Below are 13,263 nucleotides of genomic sequence, written 5' to 3'. Positions count from 1 at the left end.
TGCAAGAGTAGTCCCTATAGAGCCCTGGGCACTGAAGAAACATACACCATCAAACACATCAGATCTGAAGACAGTGGACGATATTACTGTGTGTCAAAGTATGAATGTGACGACCAATACTCATCCACTCATCTCCAGGTTTCATGTGAGTAGCCTTTATGACACTTTTGGAATACCAGACACATGTTGTAGCAGGTGACTGATATTATAGACTTAGGATTTAAATTATTATTAAATACCATTCTTTTTATTAGTACATTTAGTTTCAAGATATGATTGTGGTTGAAGTGAGCTTCTGGCATAGTGATAACACTATTGATAGAAAAAATAGAAAGGAGGCAGTCAAAAGAGAGAGGTGCTAGAATCATGGAAGTGTATCGATACTAGTGAATAGACACACTCTCCAATTAGTACACATTATGTAGTAATTACACTATGCATACATGAGGACTTTTACATAGAGGTTTGGCATATTCATTCTATGCAGATCCTCCAAAGAACACAAGAATCAAGTCTGATCCATCTGGTGAAATGACTGAGGGAAGCACAGTGACTCTGACCTGCATGAGTGAAGCTGACCCACCAGTACAAACATACACCTGGATCAAGAAGAGTGGAGCTGTAGAACTGAAGTCAGGAAAGGAGAAGACACTCATCTTCAGCAAGATCCGTTCTGAGGACCGTGGAGAGTATATCTGTCAAGCAGCCAACAGGATTGGTCAACAGGACTCTCCTGTTGTGTCTGTCAAAGTGTTATGTTAGTATAAAAACGCATTTACAATTTACAAGTTTGTGGATTTGGGGTAAGTTGAAGTTCTTGATAGCTTATGTAACTTTTTCCCATTAAGATTCTCCAAAGAACACAACAGTCTTCACTAGACCATTAGGTGTGATAACCAAGGGCAGTTCAGTGACTCTGACCTGCAGCAGTGATGCCAACCCACCAGTGGAGATCTACACCTGGTTTAAGGTGAATGAGTCCACTCCAGTAGGATCAGGACAGCAGTACAGCATCACTAACATCAGATCTGAAGATGGAGGACAGTACTACTGTGAGGCCAGGAATAAATATGGAGCTGGGATATCATCTATTGTGTCAGTCATAGTTGAAGGTATCAGTGCATCTCCTTGTTTCTCCAATGATGATTTAACTTTTGATTGTCCTCCTCCGGTGCTTCATATCTAATTGGTTCCTTTTTAGGAGATCAATCTTCTGTATTGATTCCCGTGGTGGCCGTCTCTGTCTGTGGACTTGTGTGTCTGCTGTGTGCTTTTGTTGGGGTGAAGTGAGTGACAGGGATTCTCAATAAATCTTTAATATTGTATTTATTTTATTTATTTATGTTTCTAATAGGATGTCTTTCATGTCTTCTTTTATAGGAAAATGAAAATGAGAAAGAAAGCAGAGGATCAGGTACTTTGCCTTTTTCTCCAGTGTGAGGTGTCTCCATCTTGCTTCACCATCTAACTCTGGCTTTATCTGTCTTCTCATGACCATCAGTGTTCCAGTATCAAACTCCAGAGCAGAGGAGGAGCAGGGGATGATGTTCAGTACTCCACCAGCCAGCCGCAGCGCTATAGAGAGACTGCAGGAGGAGCAGAGGATGATGTTCAGTACTCCACCATCCAGCCCCACGGCTCCAGAGAGACTGCAGGAGCTCAGGGGGACGAGGTCCAGTACGCCAGCGTCCAGTTCAAAAAGGCCGGTGCTGCGTATGGGTGAGTGTGTGACCTTCAAAGACTAGAAACCTGGTAAAACAACACAGTCACATCTTTATGTAAGAATATTTGTAGGTTCTTTTGGTTTGTAACTGTTCCATTATGTATTAAAGTTCCCTACATATATACAGTAAATGCTAGATCGGGGGAAAGGCACTTGAGGTCTTTATATCTGTTTGGAGTCTGGAAACAGTCATGTCCAGATCGCTCTTATTGAAGTATGGAAACAGTAAGATACAGATAAACTCCACAAAGTATATCTTTTCCAGATCTTATCATTTTGTACATATTTATTTTGTGAATGCAACATGCTTCAGTGCTGAGCTCTCTGTCACTGTACTGATGTCTTCCTGCAGTTCACCTGACCAACCAGAGGGGGAGCTCTCTGTGATCTACAGCACTGTGGAGACTAGAGCCTAGGGGAGCTCATCTAACCCAGCTGATGGTCTGGGGGAAGAGCAGAGCATCACCAATTATACACATTCTAGACGAGCTTGAAACTGAAAACCATTTTCCATTTCTTTGCCATGCTGTCATTAGGACTACGCTTTTACTAAATAGACACTCTCTGCCTAGCCATTTTATAAACATTACATAGAGGAGACATATAGGAGTCCAGTCTTGAAGAGTGTTCATATTACCTTTTAAAGATGTATTGTATTAATGTTTTAATATTTCTAATTTTGCTTTCGGTGTTCACTTTTACTAAATAGACGCTCTCTGCTCTCTGCTCTCCGCTCTCTCATTGTATAACCATGAAATATAGGAAACATGTAGGAGTCCACTTTTAAAGAGTGTTTGTATTACCTTTTAAAGAGTTGTTGTATTAATATTTCTAATTTTGAATCATAGATAATGGTTATTCCAGTATTTGATAAATAAAATGAATTCCACTGTTTGCTTTTCTGTCTTGTGTTTTTCTCATTTTCCATTTCCACATAGTACAGATGATTGTCATGTGGTGTCTCTAGAATCCATGATCAACTCACTGCACTGCTACATTCAGCAGAAGACAAACCCACTCACCCACACACACAGACACACAGACACACAGACACACAGAGACACACAGAGACACACACACAGACACACAGAGACACACAGAGACACACAGAGACACACAGAGAGACACAGAGACACACAGAGAGACACAGAGAGACACAAAGAATCAGAGCCTGAACCCCAACACCATCCAACCTGCCGCAGTTTACCAGAGCCTGAATACCAACACCACCTAACCTGCGCAAGTCTACCAAACCCTAATGCCAAATACCTCTTAATCTCGTTCTGTCATCCTCATCCACAAATGCACAATCCTGACATCAATCTGTAGGAAAAAACGAATTAATGAGTTTAATGAGCTCAGTCCTGAAGCATGACTGCACCCATTTTGTTGAGTAACATGTTTTAGCTCATTGCTATGGATTCTTATACAGGCTTGTACTGAGTAGAAATAGTATTTTTCTATTGTTTTGTTTGAATAATTCAGTTTACAGTATAGTACAGATCTTAAATAATTAGTGTCTCCTTCCCAGGCAATATTGTAGGAATCACTCTGCTTTTCTTGACTACTGGGTAGCCTGTGGCACCCATAGTGCAATACATGTTTAAATCATTGTGTTTCTCATCACCATAACCTATAATAACTTACATACACGTGTAAGGCAACTTAGCTCTGTCCACTCACTTTATCTCTTTTCCACCCCTCCTATCTCCACTGTGGGATGCTGCCACAGTCTTTCCACCTGATCTACCTGCAGAAACCCTCTGCTCACAGCTGCCCATTGTCACCAAACTATTGTGCCCAAACTCTACTCTGCTTATAATACATAGTGCATGCCTATTAAACGCCAGTCTATTTACCCCTAATACATATAACAAATTAATTTGCGTGTTTGCCCTCATGGTTTGCTCATTTCATTTAATAAAGTGTGCAACATATTCAAATGTGTGTTTCTTGTGTTTCTAGGGGCCATCTCCAGCTTCTCCAGATAAGAAACTGTTATTAAAAAAGCATCTTAAGCCTCCATATGAAGTTCAGAGACAGATTCATTCTAGTACATTTAGCAATGTAGCTAGCAACCTTGTTAACTAGTATGCTGTTGCTTCTAGACAAAAGCCTTATGGTAAAATAAAGTGCAATGCAAATCAGCAGAGATGTTGATAGTAACTTTAATTTGTAAAGTTGTAAAGTACTATGAGGGGAATAGAACATCGAGCACAAAACCTCATGACAGTGATTAACAGCACACTGCAGTCTCCTGGTCTCCATGGTAACCACATACAGGAGCAGCACGTCATCCCACTGTCCCCACGCCAACCTTCCCTACGGTTTTGTTAAATTATATAACTTGCAAGACCATATTTCTATGTTATCCATATCTTTACATGTATGCATTGTAGATCATTTCCAGGCTTCTCTTGGAAGGGATTAAAGGGGAAATCAAAGTTTGGCCCCAAAGTTGTGGTGATTTTACCTTCTGCCTCATATGACTACAAGAACATCAACATCCAGTGTGAAAGAAGCATTTCATTTATTTGTAGTAATTGGCTCCATGGACATGTAAAGAGACTTAAACACACATCCCACCAGTAGACTATCCACTGTGTAGTTTTAGTGAGGACACCTTTTGTAGGAATATATTTCACAGCACAGCTTTGCCAAATACATTAATTCAGTTGAACTGGATTTTATTTATTTAAATATAGCATCAATACCAATTTAAATTGTCTTAGATCCTGAAACCCCTATAGCAAGCGCTCAGGTGTTGATGGCAGCTCATGTTCAGTACTCCACCATCCAGCCCCATGGGTCCAGAGAGACTACAGGAGGAGCAGAGGATGATGTTCAGTACTCCACCATCCAGCCTCACAGCTCCAGAGAGACTGCAGGAGCTCAGGGGGACGACGTCCCGTACGCCAGTGTCCAGTTCAAAAAGGCTGCACAGGGGTGGGTCTATGACCAACCAGCAATGACAACTAAAATACAGACGCTGACGTTTGTATTTCTGATCACTACAGTCTTTGGAGTTCTTCACTGAGTCTGTTGGCCTGAGTTGTGAGGAACGCCATACTGCCATCTACAGTTCAGAATTGAGAATTGTTGTATTTTGTCATTTGATGATATTCTGTGCTGTGAAACAATTACATTTCTTTTAAACTGGTTTCCAAACCATACATTTGATTATTGCATTCATTATCTGTTTTGTTGTTCTGTTATGTGCACTGTAACTCTTTATTAATGATTAAATCACAAATATAATGAGGTGAAAGAAAATATTTATAATAGTGGTCTTGTTTCTCTGTTTCATTGCACTGCAGATGTCAATAGAGGGACTCTTCAGCTATATCCTTCTTGTCCTCTTCATGGTCAAACTAACTAAGCTGGTGTCACCGACCTTGGAGTATTCTGCAGCATGGAAGACAACACAAGAGCCTCATATCAGTCAAACAGACAACATTTGTGTGTGTGCGTGTGTGTGTGTGTGTGTGTGTGTGTGTGTGTGTGTGTGTGTGTGTGTGTGTGTGTGTGTGTGTGTGTGTGTGTGTGTGTGTGATGTTTGATCCCAAGTCAGTATTGATTACTTTGTTGATGTGTTTTCCTCTTGTAGTTCCCTTGTTCAACCAGAGGTGGAGCCCTCTCTGATCTACATCACTGTGCAGCCCAGGGTTGTACAGAAAGAGAGGTGCCCACCCACACTGAAAGAGATGAACTGACACAACCACCACCAGACAGTGTGTGGGTTTGTGTGTGTGTGGTGTGTGTGTGTGTGGTGTGTGTGTGTGTGGTGTGTGTGTGTGTGTGTGTGTGTGTGTGTGTGTGAGTGTGTGTCTGTGTGAGTGTGTGTGTGAGTGTGTGACCGTCTTTTAGTTTCAGTAGTTTAGTATTCAAAAAATGGAACATGAAAGCTTTGTTTTCTCCTGTTATTGTCTTTCTATTTTTAACTTTCCTCCTATTTTTCAAGATACCTACACTTTCCTCCTCTTTCTCAATGTACCTGAACGTTCCCCTATTTATCAAGATACCTAAACATTACTTGACTTCTTTAATGGAGTAAATGCATCAGATGACAGACAGTTGTGTCTTTCTGTTGTCTGCATCACCTCACCAAGTGATTGGTGGGCTGCAGAGGAATGTTTGGCAAGTAGGCAGGAAGCTTGCATGTGAGACGCCTGTGGTTAGCCCCCTACTGCCAGCCTACACGTCCTTATTTCACACGGTGAGTCTGCAGCAGCAACACAAAGTGAGTACGCTATTCCCTGATTTAAACACATCTGATATGTGTACATGTAAAGATGGATAAATGTAGTGCGTGGTTGTGTGTATAAGTTAGTTATATAATAGTTTAAAATGCCAGGTAAACCGTGGTGTAGTAAGATCTCACAAGACGTGTTAAAACCGCAAACATGAAGAAAGACTGTTTCTGAGCACAAGTCTGTCAAATGAAGAAGTCACAAGCCTGCCTACTTGCCAAACTGTACTCTGTGCAATGTGTGATGACACCAGCTCACCCCAAGAATAGTTAAGGTCCTGGTGAGAGAGCTTCATTTGCTCTCAGAGCAGGACAATGACTGGAGTCTCACAGAGGACACAATAGAACATGGTAAGAGCTTTTAAAATATCAGAATATGAAACATGTCAACAAGTGACTGTTGCCATTCCACTACTGTGTTGATAAGCAAGAATCTGTCCTCACTGTGTTGACTAAAATCTTTAACAAACATGCAATGCTACAGAATCTAGCAATACTTGTCATGTGAGTTTTAGATAAAGTGCTGCACTGATCATTTAAATGACACGCAGTAATACGAGCGTTGACTCAGGGTTCAGGGTTTTTGGTCCTTTGTGAGGATCTGTGTAGTCTGTATCTCTCTGGTGATTATGTTCACAAGTCCAAGGAAGTAGATTGATTATGTTCCTGTGAATAGAAAACCTTATCCTGTAAACATATTAAAACTGTGTGTTTGTATTTCCTTGGTTAATGCATATTGAGGTTATCAAGACAATTTAGAAAATATAAAGGCAGCTTAAAGACCACAGCAGCAAACTTCCTGTTTCTTGACTTCTCAGAAACAGCAGTGCTTCTCAGAAAGGGTCTGTGTGTTAAGGTGTGAATGTGGTCACCTGTCTAGGCAACTTGGACGCAATGTCACTCTGTGTCCATGTCAGTGAAAGAAAAAACCGGGAGATAATAGTAAATCCCTAATTACCTTAGTAGCCTAGTAGTGTTACTACTACTATCACTACTGCTACTGCTACTGCTACTGCTACTGCTTCTGTTACTGCTACTGCTACCGCTACCGCTACCGCTAGTATTGATAGTATTTAGTTTTATACCATGTATTGGAAACTCTGTCTTGGGTTTGTCACGTCATGGCTTCAGGTTTATTCTTGAATAATGGCGGCCAACATTGTTGAGACAGAGACTTGAAGATTCACCCTCCCTCACAGAGCTTCACCTCAGCATATCTGAATTATTCTTCAGGGACAGTCTTTTAAATACACTGATATTAAGGGGTGTTACCGTCTATTCAAATAGGTCATGGAGACAAGGGCCTTTGTCTTGACCTGGGGGGAAGGTGGAGAGCAATGTCGCACCTCACTCCCAGGTCAACACCAAGTATATTCAGCCAGGAAATGCTTACATGCTAGTGGAATCCAAATAAAGTAACAATTATAACTAGGTATAAGATACATTGAATTATTGACTATGGCATATCCTTATTAACTATGAAATCTCAAATGCCGGTCCCTTCAGTATTTAGTCATTTAGCATACTACTGCTACTGCTAACACTAGTACTGCTGCTGCTGCTACTGCTACAATGTTGTCCAAAGTGTCTGAGAAGGGTCTCTCAGAAGCTGCCTGCGGGGGTGTCTGACAAATCACCAATCACAATGATAGGTCTCGCAGTACACAGCCCACTCACTCACACATGCGCTCACAGAGAGAGAGAGAGAGAGAGAGAGAGAGAGAGAGAGAGAGAGAAGCAGAAGCTTATTTTCTCTGGAGTAGTAATGGTCATTATTTTTTCGAGGTTCTAAGGTCTTTCATGATCATTTAAATAATCTAAAGCAACACTGTAATGCACATAGTTAGCACAGGACGATGCATAACAAGAGACTGACCACTAGATGGAGCTGTTGAGCAGAGTGTTGACTGTTTTTCATAACATCACAGCAATCAGACTTTTTTGAAGTCAAGATAAGACTGGTCTGTAACCCTTCTGTCTGGAAACAAAACTGATATCTGCTCAGTCCATACTGAGAATGCTGAAGAATGCTCTGCTAATGTTAACAGTAAATACAAAAAAGACACAGGAAGAGGTCAAATGAAGAAGTCTAAAATAATCATTCTGAGTAGCATTTCCTTCCTGTGTCATTTGCTGCAGCCGAGAAAAGTTTATGTCTGTGTCAGAGGTCTTCATGTGGTGTCATGATATATGTAAGGATAGAGGAAAGGTAAGAGCTCCTTAAGATGTATTTAATCGTACATGTCTTTAGTCAAACTTGCGTTATGAAAGTTAGAACGTGATGAACGGTTAGACAATGTTCTAGGAAGTATACTTAAAATATCACTGCACCACTGACGTCGTACCCAGTTTTACTTCATGATCTAACAAACATGCTGTACTAAACAAGTTGGATCTACTTCTGATAGTGAATCTGTTGGATCTAAACGTTTAGGGTTTGCTGTTGATGATGATGAGCTGTGTGACGTCTCTTTCTGTGGTGATTCTGCTCACAATTCAAGGTAAATTAAACACTTTTGTCTATTTTCCTGTTTTTCTTTACTGCGTTTTAATCATTTAAAAGATGATAATAATACATAATATATATATTTGTATGTATATGCACATACACACACATACGTGCACTCTTATATATAAGAGTGTATGCATGTGTGTGTGTTTATGAGGAGTTCACCATGCTGACTTTTGAGTTCAGTCAGTAAATAGGCAACAGCTCACTAAACAGAGTCTTACTTTGCTAGGTGCTGACTAAGAGCAGGCCTGTGTATTAATAGAAACAGCTCTTGTGGTTGACTGACTTGATACAGGACAAACAGCAGTGTGCATGTGTGTGTGTGTGTGTGTGTGTGTGTGTTGTGTGTGTGTGTGTGTGTGTGTGTGTGTGTGTGTGTGTGTGTGCATTTGAGTGTACATGCATGTGTGTAATGTGCATGTGTGCGTGTGTGTGTATATTTGAGTGTGCATGCATATGTGTGATTGTGCATGTGTGTGTTGGTTTTGTCAGTGTGTGCATGTGTTTGTGTGTGTGTTTTGTGTGTGTGTGTGTTTATTTGAGTGTGCATGCATGTGTGTGAGTGTGCATGTGTGTGTGTGTGTGTGTGCATGTGTGTGTGTGGTGTGTGGTGTGTGTGTGTGTGTGTGTGTGTGTGTGTGTGTGCATGTGTGTGTGTGTGTGTGTGTGTGTGTGTGTGTATTTGAGTGTGCACATGCCTACACATCATTACTTTTCTTAGTCACACTTGTAATTTGTAAATGACTTGAAGGAGGAGGGAGACAGGATGTGGGGTTAATCTCCTGCACCATCTACATCTCTACACCTGTCCACTCCTCTTCTGTCATGGTCTTCAGCTTACAACACATGCCCTCTTCACACCACCTCCCATTTTACTTCAGACATTGTGTTTGTTGGTTTAACATTGCAGATTCAGAACCTCAACATAGTCATGTTATAGTAATGAAGGGCTATTAGCATGCTAGTCATGTCTGCCCTCCTCTCCAAAGAGTCTTGTCCTCAGACGTAGCCTACTTAGACAGTCTAATACTGCTGTTAGACCCTTTGTTAATATGACATTGTTTAACGGTGCATTGTGTGTGTGTTCTGTTGTAGGTGTGTGTGGTGAGGAGTGGAGCGTCACGTACAAGTCTGAGAGCACCTGTGCTTTTGTGGGGTCTTCAGTGGACCTGTCCTGCTCTTACACCTACCCCAGTGGCCTGACCATCACAGAAGTTTTCTGGACAAAACACAACTATAAGGATCCTCCTCCTCTTCGTGATGACCCAGACTACAGGAACAGAATCAGTGAGGGCTGTGAACAGGGAACTACAAGATGTAATTTACATATAAAATCATTGACTACATCAGATATTGGTGAGTATTACTTCAAGATAACAACATCCAGAAGTGGCCAGAAGTGGATTGGAACACCAGGGATTTATCTGGATGTTAAAGGTAAAGACAAACTAAATCTCAGTATGCTTGTTTAAAATGTATCTTTTTCATGTACAGTATGTGTTGTTATATGTATGTGTGTATGTGTGTGTGTGTTTACATGTTTTCATGTGTGTGCATGTGTTAGTGAATACAGCCTACAGTAGTTCATGTTTGTCAGTCTTGTATGTCCTTAGGTTAAAGGGAATCACACTCTTGTTCTGCATGTGTTAAACATTTCCTCTTAGTGACACATGTAATCAGACATGTAATATTCTCTCATCACAGACGCCCACAGACATCAGTGTCCCATCAGTCCCCCTGGTGACATACAGGAAGGCACAGACGTGACTCTGACCTGCACCAGCACATCTGATCTACCAGTGAGGAGCTACAGCTGGTACAAGAGTTATAATCGTATAGCCATGGAGAGTGGAAAAACATACACCATCAAACACATCAGACCTGAAGACAGTGGACATATTACTGTTGGTCAGAGTAGAATGTGGCCTCTCCTACTCATCTACTGTGCAACTCCAGGTTTCATGTGAGTAGCCTTTATGACACTTCTGGAAAATCAGCCACATTTTGTAGCAGGTGACTTAAGATATTATGGACTTAAAGGAGTTCATTTCAATTATTATTAAGTCTTATTCTTTTTATTAGTACATTTAGTTTCAAGAAATGATTGGGGTTGGAGTTTGCTTTTGGCATAGTGATCATAGTAATTCCTCTGTTTTCTGCTTAGACCGTCCAAAGAATACAGTGCTTGTGATTGAGCCTCCTGGGCAGATAACTGAGGGAAGCAAAGTGACTCTGACCTGCAGCACTGATGCCAACCCACCAGCACATGACTACAGATGGTACAAGAACGGGGGGTACACACATCTGACCAACAGACAGACGTTATCCTTTAGTCATGTCCGCTATGAGGAAAGAGGAGAGTACAGCTGTCAGGCCACTAACAACTATGGTTCCACCTTCTCTCCTTATACATCACTGCGTGTTTTATGTGAGTTCAAGTTTCAAGTGTCAAGAAAGGGGCATATGTTTTTTTTAATGAAGCAACTACAGATGAAGACATTGGGTTAACTGGAGCATAACTGTAATTTCATGTTATATTTGGACATTGTTATGGTTTGCAGATCCTCCAAAGAACACAAGAATCGAGTCTGATGCATCTGGTGAAATGATTGAGGGAAGCACAGTGACTCTGACCTGCATGAGTGAAGCTGACCCACCAGTACACACATACACCTGGATCAAGAAGAGTGGAGCTGTAGAACTGAAGTCAGGAAAGGAGAAGACACTCATCTTCAGCAAGATCCGTTCTGAGGACCGTGGAGAGTATCTCTGTCAAGCAGCCAACAGGATTGGTCAACAGGATTCTCCTGCTGTGTCTGTCCAGGTTTCATGTGAGTATTTCTGGAAATTAACTTTAAAATTAGGAACAGAATGGCCAATAACTCTCTATGTATATTGTGGTGTGATGAATGGATCACATGGACCACATGGATTTGTAGTCTTTGAAATGAAATACATTTCTATGGTAATGAAATGCTTATATTATGTAAATATTCTATTTCTTCCAGATCGCCCAAAGAAAACAACAGTTTCATTTTCTCATGATAGTGTTATTGCCATGGGCAACACAGTGACTCTGACCTGCAGCAGTGATGCCAACCCACCAGTGGAGATCTACACCTGGTTTAAGGTGGGTGAGTCCACTCCAGTAGGATCAGGACAGCAGTACAGCATCACTAACATCAGCTCTGAGGATGGAGGACAGTACTACTGTGAGGCCCGGAATAAACATGGAGCTGAGGACTCTACTGCTGTGTCAATCATGGAAGGTATCAGTGCATCTCTAACTCTCTGTGCTTACGATAATAACTGCTTAAGAAGTCTTTACTTATGATGTTTCTCCTCACCTTCCTCATGTCAGATGAATCTGTAGCAGGAGCGAAGATTCCTGTATTGACTGCTGTGATAACAGTCTCTGTCTGTGGACTACTGGGTCTCTTCTGTGGGGTATTCTGGCTGAGGTGAGTGGCGGTGACAGAGAGAATCGTGTCTGTCCAAGTTGGTGTGACCATAGACGTGTTTAACGCCATTTTAAGTTGGTGTGACCATAGACGTTCTGTTCTCTCCCTTGTACGTCGCTTTGGACCATAGACGTGTTTAACGCCATTTTAAGGACAGACAGCAGTTTTAAATGAGGACACTAGTGATTGATGCCTTTTACTGAAAAGATCATGACACTAAATCCTAGTTTTGTGTGTTGTGGTTGCAGCAAGAAATGCAAGAAAGAGATGTTGGCACAAGGAAGGAATGAACAGGTGAGACAGAGGACATGTGGACAGTGTCCAAGTGTTTACTGCCCGTGATAATATTAATGTTTATGCATGCTTGTGATTTATTTGTGTCTTCTTTGTTAGGATGCCAGTGATTCTGTTGGCAATAAACAGAACCCTAACATCATCCAGATGAGTTCCAGCTGGCCAGAGCCTGAACCCCAACACCATCCAACCTGATGCAGATTATCAGAACGTGAACCCCAACACCACCCAACCTGATGCAGTTTACCAGAGCCTGAACCCCAACACCACCCAACCTGATGCAGTTTACCAGAGACTGAACCCCAACACCACCCAACCTGATGCAGATTACCAGAGCCTGGATCCCAACACCACCCAACCTGAGGCAGTTTATCAGAGCCTGAACCTCAACACCACCCAACCTGATGCAGTTTACCAGAGCCTGAACCCCAACACCACCCAACCTGATACAGTTTACCAGAGCCTGAACCCCAACACCACCCAACCTGATACAGTTTATCAGAGCCTGAACCCCAACACCACCCAACCTGATGCAGTTTACCAAACCCTAATGCCAAATACCTCTTAATCTCATTCTGTCATTCTCATCCACACATGCAGAAAATTCATGAGCTCAGTCCTGAATCATGACTGCAACCATTTTGTTGAGTAACATGCTTTAGCTCATTGCTATGTATTGTTATACAGGCTTGTACTGAGTAGAAATAGTATTTTTCTATTGTTATGTTTGAATAATTCAGTTTACGATATAGCAGAGGTCGACTTAAATAATTAGTGTCTCCTTTTCATACAATATTGTAGGAATTGCTATGCTTTTCTTGACTACTGGGTCTCCAAACTATTGTGCCCAAACTCTACTCTGCTTATAATACATACTGCATGCCAGTCTATTTAGCCCTAATATATATTTTAAAAATGCATTTGCGTGTTTGCCCTCATGGTTTGCTTATTTGATTTAATAAAGTGTGCAACATATTTAAATGTTTGTTTCTTGTGTTTCTAGGGGCCATCCCCAGCTTCTCCA

General features: G+C 41.4%; 1 protein-coding gene and 1 long non-coding RNA gene across 4 annotated transcripts; both read left to right on the top strand.

Moving 5' to 3' along the window:
- The first annotated feature begins 492 nt into the window (after positions 1-492).
- LOC116219255 (B-cell receptor CD22-like) lies at positions 493-12,338 on the top strand. Of its 2 annotated transcripts, none has more exons than XM_031562443.2 (5): positions 493-757; positions 11,046-11,315; positions 11,493-11,753; positions 11,846-11,945; positions 12,194-12,337. In XM_031562443.2, exons 1-5 carry the CDS (start codon positions 532-534, stop codon positions 12,285-12,287), a joined length of 951 nt encoding a protein of 316 aa, XP_031418303.2. In that variant the 5' UTR covers positions 493-531; the 3' UTR covers positions 12,288-12,337. The 2 variants fall into 2 exon arrangements, with proteins under 2 accessions (XP_031418303.2, XP_042559536.1); XM_042703602.1 differs by lacking the exon at positions 493-757 and adding an exon at positions 10,493-10,912 and having other exon boundaries at positions 12,194-12,338.
- Positions 857-1,414, top strand: LOC122128803. Of its 2 annotated transcripts, XR_006151618.1 has the most exons (3): positions 857-1,112; positions 1,202-1,286; positions 1,381-1,414. It is a non-coding gene; the product is annotated as an uncharacterized LOC122128803 (long non-coding RNA). The 2 variants fall into 2 exon arrangements; XR_006151619.1 differs by lacking the exon at positions 1,381-1,414 and having other exon boundaries at positions 1,202-1,287.
- Positions 12,339-13,263: the final 925 nt, after the last annotated feature.

This window comes from Clupea harengus, chromosome 24 (assembly GCF_900700415.2).
Source record: "Clupea harengus chromosome 24, Ch_v2.0.2, whole genome shotgun sequence".
Taxonomy (NCBI): domain Eukaryota; kingdom Metazoa; phylum Chordata; class Actinopteri; order Clupeiformes; family Clupeidae; genus Clupea; species Clupea harengus.
The sequence above is the reverse complement of the archived record's forward strand: the minus strand, read 5'-3'. Positions and strand labels throughout refer to the sequence as shown.

What these genes read in the sequence shown, in the direction of transcription:
- LOC116219255 (XM_042703602.1), top strand. Translation starts at nt 10,585, where the DNA reads ATGATTGGGGTTGGAGTTTGCTTTTGGCATAGTGATCATAGTAATTCC. An exon ending in TACATCACTGCGTGTTTTAT is followed by an intron (nt 10,913 to 11,045) that starts GTGAGTTCAAGT and finishes TATGGTTTGCAG; the next exon opens with ATCCTCCAAAGAACACAAGA. An exon ending in TGCTGTGTCAATCATGGAAG is followed by an intron (nt 11,754 to 11,845) that starts GTATCAGTGCAT and finishes TCCTCATGTCAG; the next exon opens with ATGAATCTGTAGCAGGAGCG.